The sequence below is a fragment of the Lagenorhynchus albirostris genome, chromosome 15, assembly GCF_949774975.1.
Source record: "Lagenorhynchus albirostris chromosome 15, mLagAlb1.1, whole genome shotgun sequence".
NCBI classification, from domain to species: Eukaryota; Metazoa; Chordata; class Mammalia; order Artiodactyla; family Delphinidae; genus Lagenorhynchus; species Lagenorhynchus albirostris.
In genome coordinates this window covers 72,162,115-72,183,083 of record NC_083109.1, presented here as the reverse complement: position 1 = coordinate 72,183,083, position 20,969 = coordinate 72,162,115, and the positions used below count along the sequence as shown (strand labels likewise).

The window sequence follows — 20,969 nt, the reverse complement described above, 5'->3', positions numbered from 1 at the left end:
TCTGCTCAAACTCACTTCACAGACCTTCACGAGGCACAAGTCTCCAGTTTCTCCAACCCTCCCCCTCAACTTACCATGTTCCAATAAGCTTAGCCTCCACCTACAGCCTTTGAGCTTTTGACATGCTACTCCTTCCAATCCCACCTGTTTGCTTTGCAATCTCCTTTACATCCTCTAACAGCTTTCCACCATACTGAGCTAATCACCACCTGCCTCCTCTACACTGCCCTTTTACCCCAAATAATTTTCTACTGCTAGGCTTACCACTATTTATTCATCTATGGATCATCTCCCCAACTAGAGACTGTGAACTACTTGAGGGCTCTTACTTGATTATGAATTACCAATGCCTGGCAAAATACCTAATATATGTTAGCCACCATGATACACTCATGGTCCTGAGCTTTTCCTCTCCAGCTCCATGGCATGTAGGCTTTCCTCCCATCTCAAGTCCTTCACCCTCACAGAGCCCTGGGAACTTACAGGGCAGGCGAGCTTGCATATCGGGAGACAGGATGAGGCGCTGTGGAGCAGGAGTAGGAGCTGGCACTGCCGTGGTGGGAGCCGTGGCTGTGGTGGTACAGGTGGTGGTGACAGCAGCAGAAGGGAAGGTATAGCCCGGTGGCACGGTAAGGGGCTTCAACAGGCTGGAGGAGCCTGGGGGCGGGGCAGGGCTCAGGCGAACAGGAGCAGGTGGGGCTGGCTTCAAGGATAGGGTTGGCGTGGGAGGCCGTGAGGTCCCACTCAAGACCCCCAGAGGGGATGGCATCACTGTAAACACAAAGCAAACACCTGTCAGATATACCTTGACTAAAGCCTCAGCCTGGTCCTAGAAACCTCCATACATAATCCCTTGTAGCCCATCAAACACCACACCCCTGTCTCCAACCCAGCTCCTCAAACACTAATTTCATTACTTCTCCCCCAATCTGAACAATCTGCCTGAAGTATCCCCCAGCATCCTGGCTCCCTTGGAACTCACCCTGGGGAAGAGGCCCACCGTTTGGCTGCAGTGGGGGCAAAAGAACAGGGCCAGGAGGCCGGGATGCCGGAATGAGTGGGGGCCCAGAAGGCGAGGCCGACACCATCAGTGGTGCTGGCAGCACTGGGGGGGTTGGGCCAGGCGTGGGCTGGGCTGAGAGCTCAGGGCCTGGAGGGGGTCGGACTGGGACAGGGCCCAGGGGAGTCCGTGGACTGTTCACCACCACCACTGTCCGGCCTTCTTGCTTGGGCATTGGCTGCAGCATCCTACGAGGAAAAAACAAGGGGATGGGTAGGGAAGGAGGGAGAGTGAAGAATAGGAAAAGAAATTAATAAGGAAGATGAGGCAGAAAAACAGACAGATTATAAAAGCAAAGGAGAGAAAGGTAAGACCCAATGGAGAAAGCGGGAAAGAAATCCGATAACCAAAAAGCACAAAGCGAAAAAAGAAAAAGCACGAAGCAGAGAGAGGAGGGAGAAAAAAAAAAATCAGTGACAAACACAAGGGCCTCTCCCAAAACCATCTTCTGGTTATTCTATCCCCCGATTCCTCCAAGTATTTTTCATCCATCTATATGAATATTCCAGCCTAGCCTCCAACTCTTACCTTTCCACCCCAATTCCCCCCAGCCAGCTGCAGCCACTTTTTTCTAGGAACCCACTTCCTTATTCCTCGGCCCTGGTACCTGTTGACCTTCATCTTGACTGGCTTGGGCCGGGGTGGGGGGTCCGGAGCAGTAGCCACCTCTAGCAGAACCCGGCGGGGAAGGCGGTGCTGGGGTAGAAATGTGTCGGCCTCATATCTAGAGACACGACCCTCCAGGCCAATGAGATCAAATCGACCCATGTCTATCCGCTGACATAAGAAGGAACACAAGAGCATAGTGTCAAAGGAGCCAATTTGGCAATGATTTCTTGGATATCACACCAAAAGCACAGACAACAAAAGAAAAAAAACTGATAAATTAGACTGCATCAAAAGACACTATTAATAAAGTGAAAAGGCAACCCACAGATTAGGACCAAAATTATTTGCAAATCATGTATCTGGTAAGAGGCTAACATCCAGAACACACAAAGTCCTACTACAACTCAACAAAAAAAACAAACAATCCAATTTAAAAACTGGCGGGAATTTCCTGGCGGTCCAGTGGTTAGGACTCTGCACTTTCACTGCTGAAGAACCAGGTTCAAGCCCTGCTCGGGGAATTAAGATCCCACAGGCCCCACAGCGTGGCCAAAAATAAAAATAAAAATTGGCAAAGGTCTCAAACAGACATTTCTCCAGAGAAAATATACAATAAGCACGTGAAAAGATGTTCAACATAACTAATCATTAGGGAAATCAAAATCACAATGAGATACCACCTCACCTACTCAGACAGCCGTTATCAAAAAAACAGAAAACAGGTGTTGGCAATGATGTGGAGAACTCAGAACCTTTGCAAAATGCTGGTAGGAATGTAAAATAGTGCAGCTGCTACGGAAATCAGTATAGCTGTTGCTCAAAAAATTAAAAATAGAATAATCATATGATGCAGCAATTCCATTTCTGTGTATATATACCCAGAAGAATTGAAAGTAGGGACTTAAACACACATTTGTACACCTATGCTCACAGCAGCATTATTCACAGTAACCAAAAGGTGGAAACAACCGCAGTGTCCACTGATGAACAGATAAACGTGGTATTTGTCTCTATGTATGTAAATGTATACATGTGCATACCCACATACATGTATACACATACACAAGAACATGTACAATAGAATATTACCCAACCAAGGAAATCCTTACACATGCTTGAAGACATTCTACTAAGTAAATATGCCAGTCACAAAAGGACAAATACTGTATGATCACACATACATGAAGTACCTAGAATAGTAAGTTTATAGAAACAGAAAGTAGAATGGTGGCTGCCAGGTGCTGGGAACAGAGGGAGAATGCGGAGTTATTATTTAATGGGTATGGAGTTTCAGTTTAGAAAGATGAAAAAATTTCTGAAGATGGATGATAGTGATGGCTGTACAACTATGTGAATGTACTTAGTGCCACTGTACCATATGCTTAGAAACAGTTAAAATATTTAAGCATTATTAATATGCCAGGCAATTCTAAAAATATTAACACAATTCTCACAAACATACTGCAGAATAGGCCTTATAACCCCAGTTTTGAAGGGCAAGCAAATTTAGGGTTAAAGGTTAATAATTAGCTTGCCCAAAGTGACACAGTTAGAAAACGATGAAACTGGAATAATGCTGAGGTGACAGGGCAAGTAAGTATGCAAAAGGTCAGACTCCAGCATAAAGAAAAGAGGTGCAGGGGTGGGTAGGGCCAATAACCTTGGAGGCAACTGCTTACCTGGAGAGGGTGGACATCAGTGGCCCTTAGCACCAGAGAGGCGGTGCTGAAACAGATGCCTGGAGTGATGAAGGGGGAGGTAACGGGTCGAGGGTCAAACAGGTTTGGATGATTGCAGACTTTTCGCAGCTGCATCAAAATGTTGATGACGCTCATGAAATGGCCCGTGGCTAATGTCTCCTTAGTTCTGGGAGAAAGGAGAAATAAATAGGACATCTTGATAGTCACCTCCGCTCCACTGTAGGGTCCCAGTCCCACCCTCGGTCCTCCCTTACGTGGTCTGTGCCATGAAGTCATCATAGAGACAGCGCTGGCGCTTGGAGAGCCGGCAGCGGATAACATGCTCATATTTTTTGGGCATCTGCTTCTCAACATCCACCTTAACTCGGCGCAGCAAAAAAGGCCGCAAAACCTAAAAGCAAATAAGCAGGAGGCTGACAGGAGAACAGCGGGCACTATACCCCAGCCTAGACCCTCTACCTGGGTCTTGGCCTGATGACCAGCAGAGCGCTGGCTTAGCCCATCAGTAAACACTCATGGAGCCATGCAGCATGCCGGGAACCAATCACACAAAGGTGAATCAGATGCAAGCCCTCCTCTCAAGGAATTTATTATAATGAAAGAGACGAACATAAAGATAATACCACAACACAAGAAGTGATAAAGAAGGCACTGAGGACAGAGCAACTAACTAAGCAGAAGGGATGAGTCAAACTACAGTTCCAAGGAGTAACTGTAAATTTACAAGACTGTGAAAGTAAATCCAGCCAAGAAGCTGAGAACAAATCTGTGGCACTGACAGCAGCAAAGAAAACCAAAGACAAATCTGAGATCTCAGGAGATAAAATCTGATATGACACAGTCATCAACTTGACATGGAAGAAGTGAAAAAAGAGAAAATAAAGAGATATAGTTTCACTAAATCTAGTGTGGTAATCATTTCATGATGTATATAAGTCACATCATTATGTTGTACACCTTAAACTTATACAGTGCTATATGTCAGTTATATCTCAATAAAATAGGAATAATATTAAAAATATCTTAAAACTTTAAAAACGAGGAAGTATAGTTAAGGAAGACATCTTGGTTTCTACTGAATAGTTTGATTTACCAAACTGATGGTGTGATTGACCAAAATGGAGTAGAAATAATAGGCTATAAGGCTTGAGATGTTTGGCTTATAACAGAGTGAGTTCAAGAGGAACTTTCTGGCAGGGTAGGCGACAGCTGCCAAGGCAGGGCTGAGCCCCAGGGGCTAAGGAGAGAGGGAAGTGCCCCTTGTATTCCAAAAATGTCAGGCTGAAGGCACCAAGCTGAGAGGGAAATTTTTTTTTTTTTTTTTTTTTGCGGTACGCAGGCCTCTCACTGTTGTGGCCTCTCCCACTGCGGAGCACAGGCTCTGGACGCGCAGGCTCAGTGGCCATGGCTCACGGGCCCAGCCGCTCCGCGGCATGTGGGATCTTCCTGACAGGGCACGAACCCGTGTCCCCTGCATCGGGAGGCGGACTCTCAACCACTGCGCCACCAGGGAAGCCCTGAGAGGGAAATTTTTATTGTTTTCTGTATAAAAATGTCCATCAGATGGGGTTCAAAGGGGTTGGGGGGGGCAGATAACAAAAATAAATAAATAAAATTTCACAAAAAGAGGAACTTTCAATTAAAGACATTATCAGAAATTTAAATACAGGTTGAATGGTCTAGAGAGTCAAGGAATTATATAAATCAGTATGCCGATGAGATAAGTAAACTGGGTGACAAAAAAAAAGTAAAGATCAGAATGCTGAGAGATGTTATTTAAAAGCTGGACACTGGACAAAGGAAGAGGAGCCAGAGAAGACCAAAAATAAAAAAATAAAAGAAGAAAAGAAAAAGAGAACACAACAAAACTATGTAATTGTGGAAAGTCAGGTAAAGAGAAACCCAAGCCAGGAACTGATCAGCATTATCATTCTACTCAAAGAATAAAAACAGAAACGCTACCATTAAAGAAAACAAGCAGAATGATGACTAAGATGGGGTCACTCAATCTGGCAATGAGTTAAGTCACTGGAACACTGCAGTTTGACAACCGGGTAAATTCAACCTAGCACTGACTTCCCTCTTCCTAAGGCTTTTCTGAGTATTGCCCTTAGTTCCTTGCCATTCCCAATGCCCTTGACAAACTGGTACAGGCCCTACCTTGTGAAGGCGTTTGACTAGACCTTCATTGTACTCTTGGCTGCCCTCAATCATGCCAGTTAGGGGATTAGAGAACCATTCCTTGAACTCGCGATGAGACTGGAAGACATGGGGCATCAAAAAGTGCATCAAGGACCACAGTTCCATGAGGCTGTTCTGCAAGGGTGTTCCTGTCAGGAGCAGGCGTCTCTGGCTGCAAAGAGACAGGGAATTACAGGGAGGATGGTCAGCAAAGTCCCAACTGTGCAAGCATCCCACCCGGCAGGCCAAGTCAACCCTCCCATGAATCTCAGACATCTCCATCTCCACCTGTTGAAGTTGAGCAATGACTGCCAGCGCTGAGACTTGAAGTTCTTGATGTTCTGAGCCTCATCCAGAATGAGATAGCGCCAGTTCTTGCGGCGGAAGGCCTGGTGGTCCTGCAGCACCAGCTTGTAAGATGTGATACACACATGGAAGGCATTGGGCTTGGTCCAGCCCTGCAGTATCAGGAGAAAGTAGCAGAAAGTGGGGTAAAAAGAAAGAGCAAAAAGAAGACATCCTAAGATCTTCAAGGGACAGAAATCACGTTGGGAGAAAGGAGAAAAGTCCCAGGAGCAGAATGGGGTAACAGAAAGGGAAGGGAAAGGAACTCATTTGAGGAAAGGGCCTAAAAGTATAGGAAACATCAATAGGGGAAGGGAGCAAACACATGGGGAAGCAAACCTGCCGCTTGAGCTTCCTCTCCTTCTGGGCTCCATAGTAAGTAAGGATTTTAAAGCTGGGGCACCAACGTTTCAGCTCCATCTCCCAGTTCAACATCACGCTGGTGGGGACAATGATCAAATGGGGACCCCAGTTACCTGTTTAGCGAAAGAATGAGAGATGTACAACACGGTGACTGCAGTTAATAATACTGTATTGCACATGTGAAATTACTAAGAGTAAATCTTAAAAGTTCTCACCACAGGAAAAAACAAAATGTTTTGTAACTATGTATGATGATGGACCTTAATTAGTCTTACTATGATGATCATTCTGCAGTGTATACACATACCAAATCTTTATACTGTACATCTGAAATATAGTGTTAAATGTTAATTATAACTCAGTTTTAAAAAATAAAGTAAGATTCGGAGAGATCTGGGGCAGAGGAATTTTAAAAAGATGAGAGATGGTAAGGAAATACAAACTTTGGGGTTCTGGAACTCAGGTATAAAACCCTGACGATTCTGTCCTAATGGCCCTTCCTAAGAATCCTAGCACCATAATACAAATGAACTTATTTACAAAACAGAAACAGACGTATAGACACAGAAAACAAAATTATGGTTACCCAAAGGGAAAGGGGAGAAGGGATAAATTAGGCGTATGGGAATGACAGATACACACTACTACATGTAAAATAGATGAAAAGAATTTACTACATAGCACAATAAATTACATTCAATATCTTACAATAACCTAAAAGAAAAAGAATCTGAAAAAGAACATATACATACATACGTATAACCAAATCACTTTGCTGTACCCCCTGAAACTAAACGAAAATTGTAAATCAACTAAGTCAAAATTTGGGGGGGGGGGTTGGGGAATCCTAGTGCCTACAATGACCTCTCTATACAGTTATTGACCAGAGTCAATGAAGCTACTTATCAGCAAGAGACTGTTTCACCGTGCTATAGTTGAAGTCATTAAATAAGCTTCCCAGGAAATTGGCCAAGGGAGACCCAAGAAGAAGGGCCCGGCCTAGTTACCTTTCTCACAGGCCAAGTGGGCAAGCAGGGAAATGGTCTGGATCGTCTTGCCTAGCCCCATCTCATCAGCAAGAATGCCATTAAGCTTCTTCTCATACATAGTAACCAGCCAGTCCAGCCCAATGTGTTGGTACTCCCGGAGCTGGCCCCGTAGGAGCAGGGGGATGGGTGTCTTCACCTAGTAGGTAGGAGGAGAGGTAACACAATGGAATTGAGGAATCTGTCACTGAGAAACAGGAGACTCAAGATATGAGAAAGCAGGGGCTTCCCTGGTGGCGCAGTGGTTAAGAATGCACCTGCCAATGCAGGGGACACGGGTTCGAGCCCTGGTCCGGGAAGATCCCACATGCCATGGAGCAACGAAGCCAGTGTGCCACAACTACTGAGCCTGCTCTCTAGAGCCCGCCAGCCACAACTACTGAGCCCAAGTGCCACAACCACTGAAGCCCGCATGCCTAGAGCCCATGCTCCACAACGAGAGAAGCCACCGCAATGAGAAGCCCGCACACCACAACGAAGAGTAGCCCCCACTCGCCGCAACAAGAGAAAGCCCGCACGCAGCAACGAAGACCCTAGGCAGCCAAAAATAAATAAATAAATAAATTAAAAAAAAAAAAAAGATATGAGAAAGCAGAAGCTTGGGCCTGGAAATACCTGGGTAGTGGCCAAGGTATAACCCTTGGGCTGGAGACTTTCAGCTGCTGCAGCGATGTCAGTAATTTCTTTCTTAGGGCCTAGAGTGGTGGTGGGCCCTGGGGTGGGAGGTCCACTGCCTCCATCTGCCTCACTCTGCTCTTCGTCCCTGGCAAGCAAGTACTCCACCCCAAAGTCATCATCTTCCTCCTCTTCCTCATCTGCTTGGCTCTGTGACTGGGACTCCTCAGATTCCTCAGACTCAGATTCCTCCGATTCCGAACTCCCGCTTGTTTCTTCCTCTTCTGAGTGCTCATCTTCCTCATCCTCACTCTGTTCCTCAGCAGAGTCTAAAGCACAAGATCAAGGCTTAGTGTTCACCATACCTACTCCTCCAGTCTTGCCCTCCCCAGCTCTTGCCTCATGACCACACATTCACCTGACTGACTGCTACTATCCTCTTGAGTAGCCTCTTCAGCTTCTGTGGCCCCCTCTGGTTCACAGTCAGAGCTGTTAGCCTCAACTTCATCTTCATCTTCCTCTTCACTACTCCCAGAACCTGGGGCAGAGGCATCAGAGGCATAGGCTCCTGCGTACTGCTGCAGTAGCTCCTCCACAGACAGCTCACCTGGAAGAGAAGTGAAGGATAAGCCTTCACATGCTTCACGGGGAAGAAGGGGAGGTCTGAGTGGTGCCAGTTCATTTTACCTCAGCTTCTACAGACACTGCTAGGCCCATGTCTGAAGGGAGGCAAAAGAGTTTACTTTCAGCAGCAGCTATTTTCAGCCAAGCCCCGTAACGTGGGCTAGAACTGTGGATGGTCCTGCCTTCCACTGGGAAGGACGGCATCAATCTGAGGAACCTCCCCTTTAAGGTTCAGATCAAACATGGCCACTATCCTCTTCCAATAGTTCTTCCCTCCACTCAGCTCTCACATCACTTTGTTCAAACTTCCATCATAACCAATCATAATTTTCTACTTATAACCATCTATAAATCTGTCTCTGTCATTAGATCTAGAGTATCTCCAGAAGGGATAAGAGTGTCTTATTCATTTCTTTATCTCTGGCATTCTGCACAGAGACACCAAGTGGGTACTCAGTAAAATGTCTGGTGTCACCTTCTCGAGCCAACTCGCTCAGCTCCATGGCATGATCCACCTCCCCTTCCAACTGCTCCTCAGCTGCTATGGTATCCTCTTCATCCTCCGCTAGGAAAGAGAATGAACCAAGATCAACGGGGTCAGAGGCTCAGAACACAGTCCAAGTGGAAGAGGTGAGAAAGTCTGAAATATTAGGTCCAGACAATTTAAGGGGTAAGAGGCAACAGGACTGAGAACAGGCCTGACCTTCATCTTCATTGGCAGCAAACTCTTCATCATCCTCATCTGGATGCCAAGGCTGTTTGTTGCGCTGTGTGACAGAGGAGAGTGGGGGCTTTACCTGTTTGGCAGAGGATGAAAAAGGAGAAGGCCTATGGTTAGAGCAGCAAGAGCAAGACACAACGTTGAGTAAGATGTCACAGAATAGTCTCTCTGTCCCACTGAGTGACAGTTGCCACTGACACCGTCCCAGGGCAAGGATACAATCAAGGGTTTTCAATTTCAGTACCAGCTACCAAATCCTGGCCCCACTGCCCGGGGGAGGACCTGTGAAAGTGCCAGAAGAGAAACACAGGCCCCCAACAGCAACCCCATGCACTCGGACACATGGAAAAACAAAAAGCTTAGGTCCAGAAGAGACTTCAAGGTTACCATCTCAGCTCCGAACCTACAAACCAGCAAGTGAGTATTAGGGCCGTTTCACAGAAACGACAAGGACCAAAGTAAGTTTTTTTTCAAGCTCACACAGCAATTCTAAGAGTACAGTACACTCTTCCACACATCAGAAACCTGGCCATCTCACACTGTAACTTGCCCCAAACCCAGGTTCTTTCCTATCCAACCTCAAATGAGAGCCCAAATGCTCACACCACGGAGGACTCCTAAAAACCACAACCAACCTCATAGACTGGAAGAACTCAGTCCTTAAGGCTCTCCCTCTGCTCCCACTCTGAACCCACCTTCTATCCCCTTCTGCCCATACCTTCAACACCTGAGAGGACTCTTCTTCACCACCTTCTTCAGGCCCATCTCGGGTGTCACTATCATGAGATGAGGGGGTTCTTGAGGGGCTGGAAGGCCCTCCTAGCAGCTGAGGGGGGAGGGAACGGAGCAGCTCTTCCAGTGGCAGTTCTCCCTCACGTCGAAGTAGCTCAATCTCACGCCTCTGGGTCTCTGCATCATTGCCTTCCTGTTGTTCTTCAACCTCAATCGTCTCCTCATCATCCTCTTCCTCCTCCTCTTGGGGTTGGAAGTCCCCATCTATAGCAGGAGAACAAGGTCACAAAGTCCACGGGGCCCTGCAAGCCACAGGGTGGGTTTTCAGCTCTGGAAAGGGTACATGAGGAAGAGTAACAGAGCTAAAGAGGACACACACCTTCATCATCCATCCGGGAAACTGGGGGTGGAGGACTAGAGGCAGCTGAGGAAGAGCCAAGGCAAGGGGAGGAACCAGCTTTGCTGGAGGTTAGTGGCTGGTTGAGGCTCTGAGACAGAAGGTCTGAGTACTTTTCAGTTTGCCCCACGATGAAGTCCAGGTGCAGGTCCAGGGCTTTTTTCCGCTTTTCCTCAAGCCGGGACTGTTGTTTGAATTGCACCACCTGACACAAGCATGAAATGGAGGGATCACCGAGATAATCTTTTACTCATGTATTCTTACTCAACATTTAGGGAAGCCTCCACTATGCTAGGCCCTGGGCTGGCTTTTCAGGAGGGAAGAGCTAAATGACCTTAAGGGTGCTTCTGAGGAAAGCAGAAAGGAAGCACAGGATAGAGAAGAGCCAGCTTAGTCTCTGGCAGTGGGGAAAGACTTACAAATGTATCTGGAGCTGAATCTTAAAGATTAAGTAGGTGTTCCCTAAGTGAAGATGAGGAAAAAGGCATCCCCTGCAGCAGAAAAAGCATGTGTAAATGGCCACGGACATACAAGAGAATGTTTGAAGTGGAAAGAAGAAAAGGGGGCTTCCCTGGTGGCGCAGTGGTTGAGAGTCCGCCTGCCGATGCAGGGGACACGGGTTCGTGTCCCGGTCCGGGAAGATCCCTCATGCTGCGGAGCGGCTGGACCCGTGAGCCATGGCCACTGAGCCTGCGCATCCGGAGCCTGTGCTCCGCAACGGGAGAGGCCAGAACCGTGAGAGGCCCGCGTACCGCAAAAAAAAAAAAAAAAAAAAAGAAAGAAAAGAAAAAAGAAGAAAAGAAAAGGAACTGGCAGAATACAAGAATGAAAATATAGACAGAAGCCAGGTAATACTTAAGAAATAATTACAGGAACTTCCCTGGTGGTCCAGTGGTAAAGAATCCCCCTTACAATGCAGGGGACATGGGTTCGATCCCTGGTTGGGGAACTAAGATCCCACATGCCGTGGTTCAACTAAGTCCACGCACCATGACTACTGAGCTCGCACGCCTCAATGACAGAGCCCACGTGCTGCAAACTACAGAGCCCGTGTGCCCTGGAGCCCGGGCGCCACAACTAGAGAGAGAAAACCCACACGTCACAACTAGAGAGCTCACACACCGCAACTAGAGAGAAGCCTGTGCACCACAACGAAGACCCTGACACAGCCCAAAAAGATAAAAGAAAATAAACAAAATGACATTTAAAAAAAAGAAACAATTACAACTTAATAAATGAGAACAATTCAGTTAATGAGAACTTTGATGGTATTTAAGCAGGTAAATGGCACACACTTGAAAAAAGCACGCTGAACGGGCTGCAAAGGACAGATGGCCAAGGGGAGTCAAGAAGTCCTATTAGCAATCCCCAAATGCAGGACCCATATTTTTCCATTGTACTTCTCTCTTCCTCGTAGAACTCAATGCTTGAAAGGTCCAGCACACAACAGAAACGTCATCAGAGTTGCATGAAATAATTATCCACTCTCCCCAGGAGAACTTTTGATCATTCCTGCTACCATGCTACCCACCAGTCAACCCCAAGGCATTTCCCTTTCCCAATCTCTGCTGCCTACCTTCTCCACATTGCTCCAAAACTGCCTAACATCCTTGGCCATGGTTGAGGCGATTCGGCGCAGCTTGGCCTGCTCCTCCCTCCGGGCCCGTTCCTCTTTCTGCCGCTGCTCCTCGTGGTGCCGGATCACCATTCGCACCACCTGTGGGGATGAGGTGAAAACACTCCAAGGCCAGACGCTTGGCCCATCCCCAAGTCAAGGGTAAAGAGAAAAGTCAAAGCCAAGAAACCTGGGAAGTCAGAGCTTGCCTCTCGAGACTAGAAGCATTTACAAGCACTGTACACCATTATGTTTGGTTCCCTTCCAACCAACCTACCCATCAAGAAAAAGCAAACCTGAAAACAAAATGGAAAGTAGTAGGTCCAGTTGAGGACATACCTTACGGGCCACACCCCGTTTCCAACGGCGCTCCTGAGCAAAGTCGGCAGAGAGCCACTGCATCTCCTCGCACAGATAGTCCCAGTGGCCCTTGGGGCGGGGAGGCTCGGGCACTTTAGGCAGTCTCTTCAGTGACCAGAAACCCTCCTTCCGCAGCTCAGCAATCCGAGTCTCAATCTCAGCCTCCTAATGAGGAAGAGCTAGGTCAATCAAGTTACTTGACATATACTTCACCTCATGACCACGGCTGAATCCCTGACCTCTGACTACGTACAGGCACTGACTGGACTGAGTGTTATATGCTTGTCTTGAGTCCACATACCAATCCTATGAGTTGATATTATACGCTCTTCAGGTGAGCAAAAAGAAGATCAGGGAGATTGAGTGATTTACTTGAGATTACAAAGATAGGAGCTGATAAGTACTGGGAATTAAAAATACGTCTGACTCCACACACCAGATTTCATGCTTTTTCCATTTTTTCACACTCCATACCTTATGAATATAGGCACAACTTAGGAAAACATATCCAAGGGAAGCTTCCCAGAGAACAAGGAAAGCATGCTTCCTTACTGACTCTAGATACACTGAAGGGACCTTCACTGCCGCAGAATTCTACTTACACAAGAGTATATGTTCGTACTTAAAAATATGCTATAAAATCCAATTTACATAATCCAGTTAGTTTTTAAAAAATATTATTTTTATAAAAATGTACTTTTTTAAAAAAATGTACTTTTTTGTGGAAAATACTGAACAGTTATACACAAAAAGATTAACAGTGGTTAGTATTACAAAAAGATAACAACGTTTCTACACTCGTTATATCATAAAAAGAAAAATGAAAGCACTTGAAATTTTTATTTAACAGAGGTGACTTATAAACTCAGGACAACTGCCCTCATTATTTTTGTCCTCTCCTGACAAAAACTAAATCAAAGGAACTAACAGCCACAGAGGAGACAAGGAACTAAATGGCCTGATGGTCACCAAGGAAACACCAAGAAAGACATGGATATTAGACCAATGGCTCTCAAGTTTGAGCATGCATCAGAATCATCTGTAGTGCTTTTTAAGACAGTGCTGGACCCCACGCCTAGAGTTTTAAATGGGTAGGTAGAAGAAGGGTACGAAGAATTTGCATTTCTAATAAGTTCCCAGGTAATGCTGATGTTGCTGGCCCAGAGACAACATTTACCTCTGGTAAGTTTAACAGAGACTACAGGAGAAAAACGTGAAGTAGAAACCAATAAATCTTAGGAGGCTCATAGCTTACAAAGCACTTTTGTGTCTATTTTCTCCTTTAACTTAAACCTTTTATCAGCCTATTCACTACTACACCATCCCTATTTTAAAAAAAAGAAAATGAGGCTCAGAGTTCAAGAAACTTGTTCAAGATCAAAGCAGAGACTGTACTGTAAATCAAAGATAAGGAAAGAAATGTAAAATACCCATGGGACATAGGAGTTCAGGGAGGAAGACTCCCAAGAAGCCTCATGGGCCTTCCCAATACATACATGCTTGGCCTGCTCTGCAATCTCAGCATGGCTCTTCTCCCACTTTGGGCCCTTGTTAGCCAGGTCAGCAGCCTGGGGTAAGCTGAGCCCCTCCAGGGGCACTGTGGCACCATCTGGGGGCCCTGGAGGTCCATCCAAAGAGGAATCTTGAGCTATATGCTGGGGGGAGATGCCACCTGCCCCACTAGAGGCTGGGGAACTGGATGAGGCAGGGGACACAGGATTGCTGCCTGTCATGCCGTCCGACACCATCTAGAAAAGGGAGAAATGACAGATAAGATGAATGCTTAGCAGCACTCTACCATGGGTTTTAAGTACATTCCTTCATTCTATCTCCACAAGAAAAAGCTCTGGAGTAAGGTATCAACCTCATTTTTGTTTTTTGTTTTTTTTTTTTTGCATTATGTGGGCCTCTCACTGTCGTGGCCTCTCTCGTTGCAGAGCACAGGCTCCGGACGTGCTGGCTCAGCGGCCATGGCCCATGGGCCCAGCCGCTCCGCGGCATGTGGGATCCTCCCGGACCGGGGCACGAACCCGCGTCCCCTGCATCGGCAGGTGGACTCCCAACCACTGCGCCACCAGGGAAGCCCCTCAACCTCATTTTTATAAACACAACATTTGGGATAAAGTTTTAATAAGGTACTCAAGACGGCAAAGCCAAGTTTCCAGTAAACACTTGGCATGCAAGAGGAATTAGAGCCTGACATTTACATGATTCCCAAATTCAAGACTACTACTATAGCACATGACCTCAAATTTTAATGATCTTTTCAGAACCTCAATGATTTCACTCACATAAACAACTCCCTGTTTTTCCCTCCTTTTCACAGCAAGTATGACAGATTCACCCATGCGAATAAATCTGAGCTACCACCAAATTCAAAAAGCATCAAAAAATCCAAGATCACCTAAACCTCTTTATGTTCATCGCCAGCCTCGGTAGTTTCCTTTACTGGAGAGGTAGATGAGGAAAGGGAGGATTAGTCACTGTTCTCAAATATCCACCTATTACAAGGTACCGCATAAGCAATAATGAGTATAGAACGAAGTCCTACTTAAATGTGCACAGTGAGGGAACTCATGAAATTCACTCTGGCACACAAGCCTCATAGTGGGCCACTCAAACTCCTACCTCAACTAAATGAAGAAAAACATTATGTCGCATAATTCCCCAGCTGCTCAGGAAAATCATATCAAACCCATAACCATCAAAAGCCTACTGTACGGGAAACCTAGGTCTGTCCAGTTTTTTAAAAGTCATGATTTTCTTCTACCTCCAGCACTCCCTCAGTATGAGAAAAGAATGAATACTACACACCATCCATAAGGCTTACCTCATTACAGTTCCAAAAGAAACCGAGCTATTCTCAAAGTACGCAGTCTTAAAAGCATTTTGTCACAAACCCCATTTCCAACCTGGCTTAATTCAACTTTTTTCAGGTAACGAGGAATTTCCATGCTCTTAGAGATCAACATTATATTAATGTCAAGTAGAATATGAGTATCCAACAGGCTTGACAGCCCACCTGAGCATCAAAGATTCTCCAAACTCAGTTACCAAGGTAGCTAGGATCATGGAAACCCGGCTAAGACCTGCCACATTTCTTCTGCCTCAAAGCCAGCAGCCCACAAAGCAGAAGCAGAGAAGGAACCCTCCCCACTTTCAAACCTGTGTTTGCAAGATTGGGAGCTGAGGGTGAGCAGGGGAGGGGCTGCTCTGCATGGTCCCACTCCCAGGCTCCTCTTTGGATGCCTGAAGAACGACTGGGTCGTTGTCACCACTGCTGCTGGCCGAGGGGCTGGCGTCCGGCTGCAGGGCATGCTGGGAGCTGGCCTCATTCTGGGCCACCGGCCACCGGGACCCGCCTTCCAGGGCCCGGGGCCCACTAGGGCGTCCCAGCCTCCACTCAGGTTCACCGGCCTCTGGAGCACCTAAAGTAGGGTAAAAAAGAGTAGAAATGGGATTTAGAAAGATTAAAGAATCTTCTTAAAAAACAGGGATAACACTAACAAATAAAGATAATCAAACACAATGATTATAGCTTACGTTTCTTGAGCATCTACTATGTGTCAAATACTTTACTGAGTACTTACTTGATGTGTTCTATAATCCTCACATCTACCTTATAAACCAGATACATTTCATGCTATGATAAATGCTTACTTAGCTCCTTCTACATACCAAAAACAGAGCTACGCAGAAAAGACCGCTGACATAAACTTAGCTTACATTCTAATATTTCCTCTGTTTTATAAATTAGGAAATCAGAATACAAAGAGACCAGAAGACTTGCATAAGGTCACAGTAAGGAAGTAGGAGGAGGAGGACAAACCTAGACAGTCTGATGCCAAAACCAAGAGAACGTGCTACTCTCCTTGGTAGAGTCAGGGTGATCAGATCTTTCTCTCTCCATAGTCCCAGATCTGTTATTGCACCACAATCATTATCTCAAACATCTTTCCCATTAGCATCAGCACATGAAATGGTATATGAGCCCTCACCTGTGTGAGCTGAGACCACACCCCCTGTGAAAGTCTGTACTTCCACGGTGCCGCCGTACTGAGGGGAATCACGCCTGAAACAAAAAGGGAGGAAAACGGCAGTGAGGAACTAATCCACATTTACCAACACCCATCAAAGCCTTCTTTACACCAACTTTTGAGGCTTTTAAATATACTCAAATCAGTTTAAAGGCGGAAGAGAACTACAGTAGTAAAAAAAAATCACATTTCAGAAAAATGAAAACAAACCACGTTTTGTGAAAACAGAATTCCCTAGTAACATGAGATTCTGGCTGGGGAGGAGAAGCAGGGAAGTGAAGCCCCCCAAACAAGTTTAAAAAGCTTAAGGGTAAAAGGCTCCAACTTCTGAATGGAGGACAAATTAACAAAGCCAAAAAAGCTGTCACATCCATAAGCTCAAAAGGTGCTGGCTGCCTGGCAGCCGGCTCTCCTTTCCAGTGAGGGCTAAACGTAGGAGGATCCACCCTTCCTCAGGGCAGGCCCTGCGACTCCTATACCTGCGCCATATGACACTTCCCCAAACAGCAGAACTAGAGCAGGAGACCTTAGAGGAGCAAAGGTAAGGAAGCCCGAGCAGCAAAGAACCATACCCCGGAAATAGGCAGGGTAAACCCACACAAGGCCCGGAAGTGTTTCTCCAGTGTTTAAGGAAATTCTTTAACCACAGTGCAGCCTTCGATTCACTCCACCTTCCACAACAGAGTCACTGGAATCGAGCTAACCAGAATTCAAGAAGCTTGAACTCTCGACCCCCGGCTTTATTACCGTCTCCCAACCCGTCCCCACAGCCTGACCCAGCGTGACCCCTGACCTCTGCCCCAACTTGCCACTAGCCCTAAGATAGCCCCGCCCCCTCCTAGACTCCCACCCCACCCAACGTGCGCGACTGGGGGAGGGGCCCGCGCGTGCGCGCCTGGAGGCGGAGAGAGCCGGCTGCGCGCACCGCCCGGGGGCTCCCGCCAGAACCCAAGCCCACGCACCCAAGGGTCGCAGGACTAGGAAGCCTCTCATCCCTGCCCGTCAGGGAGCCCCCACCACCAGACCGCGAAAGGCTGAGATAAGGGAGGGTTCGTGCCGCCAGGTCCTGGCTCCTGACTGGATATGGTGGGCGCGGGCCCCGACTACTCGTCCCACGCCCCCCTTCCTCTTCCCGCGCGCCCCTTAGGGGGGACTGGGGTTGGTGGGCGGGCAGGAGCGCACCTGGGTCCGTCCTCTCAGGGCTCGCTCGCTCGCTCAGGCACGCGTGCGCAGACGGGCAGGAGGGGAGAGGAGACGCGCCCGGGCCCAGAACCGGCCGGCCTGGCCCCCCTCAGCCTGTCGCTATGGGCGCGCGCCGACAGCCTCGCGCACCGGCCCCGGGGCCCCGGCCGAAGGTGCGCGCGCAGCACCCCGGGAAGGTGGGAGGGGAGGCGGTGGCGGAAAGATGCGCGCGCAGTCACCCGTAAGGGGAGGGGGAGCTGTGGGGCGTCCGCCATCTTGTCTCCCTCTCCTTACCTGCGTCCTCGGGGGCGTGCGCACCACCCCCCCTCCCGCCGAGGAGGGGGGAGGGCCCCCTCTTGGCCGCCGCCTTCGCGGCCTTTAAATTCCCCTGGGGCCCGCGGTTACTGTCACCGCCTTGCTTCCACTGCTTCCTCTCGCGGCACAGAGATGCGGGCGGTGGGTGGGAAAAATGGGAGACGCTACTCGCAGCGAACCGCCACCGCCGCTTCCGAGGCCTCACCAAAATGGCCGCCGCCGTCTCGGCCGCCACCACCAACACCACCGCCACCACCACAGCTCACTATCGCTACCGCCGGCGCGGCCCGTCTTCTCGCGAGAGACAGTAACAGGAGGTTCGGGGAGCGGAGAGGTTCGCGTGCTAGCGTAGGGCGCTGTCCGAAGTGCAAGGCAGGCTGGGAGATGTAGTCCTCCCGGAGGCTCGCCGCTTGGTCCGCGGCGGAAAGCTTTTACCCTCCACCACGGAACCTGCCGCTGGGGTGCTCTGCGGCTGCCAACTCGGATCGATACACCCCACTTTTTTTTAATAGATCACCCAGAAAGCTGAAGCAATTTCTCAGGTACTTTCAACAAGTTAGTAGTGGAACCTGGGCCTCTGGATTCCCACGACAGTCCACTTATGTAGAGCTGCTTCGTTTTACACAAGGATGGTATTCCCAGTAACTCCTAAGCACTTATGCCATCTGTTAGCCAACTTTTTAGGTTAAGAACCCCTTTGGGAATATGATACCGTCACCCCGAAATAAAATAATAATAACAGATACCTTCTATTGAGGCCACTTTGTGCACTTGATTATCTCTTTTAATCCCAGCAGTGCTCCATTTTACAAATGATTTGAGGCTCATAGATTAACTAGTGACAGAGTCCAGAACGAAGATTCATAACAAAGCAGTCAAAGTCACAAGGATACAAACACAAAATTTACCACCTAAAGCCCACCCTAGGAGCCAGGTACAGAATCCCAGATAAAGCTCTCATTCAGCTCCTCTTCATCCACTCAGTTGAGCTCTTCCCCATTCTACTCAAAGAGCTGATTCTCTCTCTGTGTCGTTGATTTCAAGTACTGTTTTTGTTACAGCAAAAACCAGGGGTTGAAAACTCAAAAACCTAGGAGGACCAGGAAGGTAGTGTAAATAAAGCAAAGAGGGGCAAAATACATCAGATTCAGCCACAGGCTGTCAGTTTGCTACCTCTGTCCTATGCTGGAGCCTCAGGGCACACAGAAGTATCAAGGATGGATTGTTTGATTGAAAAAGTGGGTAAGTGCCCATCCATTTAGGCCCAGTTCAAAATCTTTCCAGGCCAAGCTTACATATTTCTGAGACTCCATAGAACCGCACTGAACTCCCAAGAGAGCTCACATTTCTTGGCCTTCCCATATACTTTTTTACCCTTTTTCGATATTTTTCCTTCAGAATTTAGCTCAAGGGCCACAACCCCCAGATGATCTCTCTTGACTACCCTTCTGGCTCCCATAGCCTCCTGGGCTCCATAAAGAACTGATTGCATTGTATCTGGATTCATGGTCTGTCCACCCCACGCCCAAAACTGTTGTTAACCCCTTGAGGGTAAAGACATGGTTTATACCTGACAATTCACTATGCCAGTCTCAGAAAGATTATTCAGGAAATTTACTAGTATTATCACACCTTATGAAACACAGAAATAACGTATTGGATATGTGAGCTCAAACTCAAGGTAAGTCTAAAGTCTGTCTTCCATTTTCATTGACTATAACCCTGGTCCAGCCACCATCATCTCTTGGCTTGGATTACTCCTGACTGGGCCTCCCACTTCCACTCCTGTTTCCCTTTACTCCGTTCTCCACACAGCAACCAGAGTGACCTTTTCATATAAATCAGATCATCATGCTCTCACACTTAAGATCATCCTAGTTCTCTTAAATGAAAATGATGTATCATGGTTTAAAATTCCCATAGGACAGACATTATGTTGAGCTGAAGAAGCCAGACACGAGAGTAAATACATATGATTCCAATTATATAAAGTTCAAGAGCAGACAAAATTAATTGATGGTGATAAAAATCAGAACAATAACCATTGGGAGAGAAAGGTTTTAACTGGAAAGATGCACAAGGGGGATACTAGAAATGTATCAGGTTGGTAAACTATGGCCCAAAGGGCAAGTCTTGCCCACCACCTGTTTCTGTACAGCTGGCAAGCTAAGAATGGTTTTTACATTTTCAAATGGTTGAGGAAAAAATCAAAAGAAGAAAAAATATTTTGTGATATGTTAAAATTACAAGTTATTCAAATTTCAGTGCCCGCAACTAAAGGTTTATGGGAATCTGACCATGCCTCTTCGTTACATAGCAACTGTGGCTGCTTTCCTGCTATAGTAGCAGAGCTGAGTAGTTGCAGCAGAGACCATAGCCCACAAAGCCTAAACTATTTTCTATCTGGCATCTTACAATAAAAAGTTTGCTGACTCCTGTCCTATATCTTGATCTGGATGAGGTCACATCCAGGGGTGTATACAGATGTAAACATTCACTGAAATGTGCACGTAAAATTTGTACACTTTATGTATCTCACAACATGTATTTTATACTTTTTTTTTCAATAAAATAACCTACAGGATATGATCCCTGTCTATTTTTTTTAACCTCATTTACCCCTTGTTCACTATACTATAGCCACCATGCCCTTCTCCAAACCATCCATCCAATTCATTTCTGCTTCCAGAGCCTTCATCTCCATTGTTCCCTCCATCTAAAAATTTTTCTTGGAATTCCCTGGCGATCCAGTGGTTAAAACTCAACGCTTTCACTGCGTGGGCCTGGGTTCAGTCCCTGGTCGGGGAACTCAGATCCCCCAAAATAATAAAAATTTTTCTCATGGCCAACTCTTCCTTTTCATGAAGGTCTTAGTTCAAATGTTGCCTCCTCAGAGAAGTTCCCTGACATTAAATAGCCCTTTCACTGCCTGTCACTCTTTATCACATGCCTTTTTCACAACCCTTACCTGAAGTTATTAATTTATTTGTATGTTTGTTTATTGTCTGCCCCCTTCCCACTAAAAGATAAACTCCTTGAGAGCAGGTACATTGTCACAGCATTCACA

General features: G+C 47.0%; 1 protein-coding gene and 1 non-coding gene across 7 annotated transcripts in view; both read right to left on the bottom strand.

Annotated features, from left to right (window-relative positions):
* Positions 1 to 18,213, bottom strand: part of SRCAP (Snf2 related CREBBP activator protein) — a 32,761-nt gene extending 14,548 nt beyond the window's left edge. For 2 of the 6 annotated variants that reach the window (XM_060123374.1, XM_060123375.1), the window contains exons 1-21: positions 17,882 to 18,176; positions 16,367 to 16,440; positions 15,534 to 15,796; positions 13,865 to 14,116; positions 12,348 to 12,533; positions 11,970 to 12,110; positions 10,376 to 10,598; positions 9,983 to 10,260; positions 9,247 to 9,340; positions 9,019 to 9,108; positions 8,338 to 8,526; positions 7,920 to 8,248; positions 7,266 to 7,443; positions 6,235 to 6,371; positions 5,839 to 6,008; positions 5,530 to 5,722; positions 3,624 to 3,760; positions 3,349 to 3,535; positions 1,668 to 1,837; positions 983 to 1,248; positions 484 to 771 (exon numbers count right to left, since the gene is read on the bottom strand). In XM_060123374.1, coding sequence (XP_059979357.1) covers positions 484 to 771; positions 983 to 1,248; positions 1,668 to 1,837; positions 3,349 to 3,535; positions 3,624 to 3,760; positions 5,530 to 5,722; positions 5,839 to 6,008; positions 6,235 to 6,371; positions 7,266 to 7,443; positions 7,920 to 8,248; positions 8,338 to 8,526; positions 9,019 to 9,108; positions 9,247 to 9,340; positions 9,983 to 10,260; positions 10,376 to 10,598; positions 11,970 to 12,110; positions 12,348 to 12,533; positions 13,865 to 14,116; positions 15,534 to 15,587 — 3,562 coding nt within the window. In that variant the 5' untranslated portion in view covers positions 15,588 to 15,796; positions 16,367 to 16,440; positions 17,882 to 18,176. Of the gene's footprint in view, positions 1 to 483; positions 772 to 982; positions 1,249 to 1,667; positions 1,838 to 3,348; positions 3,536 to 3,623; positions 3,761 to 5,529; positions 5,723 to 5,838; positions 6,009 to 6,234; positions 6,372 to 7,265; positions 7,444 to 7,919; positions 8,249 to 8,337; positions 8,527 to 9,018; positions 9,109 to 9,246; positions 9,341 to 9,982; positions 10,261 to 10,375; positions 10,599 to 11,969; positions 12,111 to 12,347; positions 12,534 to 13,864; positions 14,117 to 15,533; positions 15,797 to 16,366; positions 16,441 to 17,587; positions 17,763 to 17,881 lie in introns of those variants that run through there. The other 4 variants (XM_060123372.1, XM_060123370.1, XM_060123373.1 and 1 more) reach the window with 4 other exon arrangements.
* On the bottom strand, positions 9,431 to 9,561 carry LOC132506552 (small nucleolar RNA SNORA30/SNORA37 family). The gene has a single exon (XR_009535877.1). It is a non-coding gene; the product is annotated as a small nucleolar RNA SNORA30/SNORA37 family (small nucleolar RNA).
* Positions 18,214 to 20,969: the final 2,756 nt, after the last annotated feature.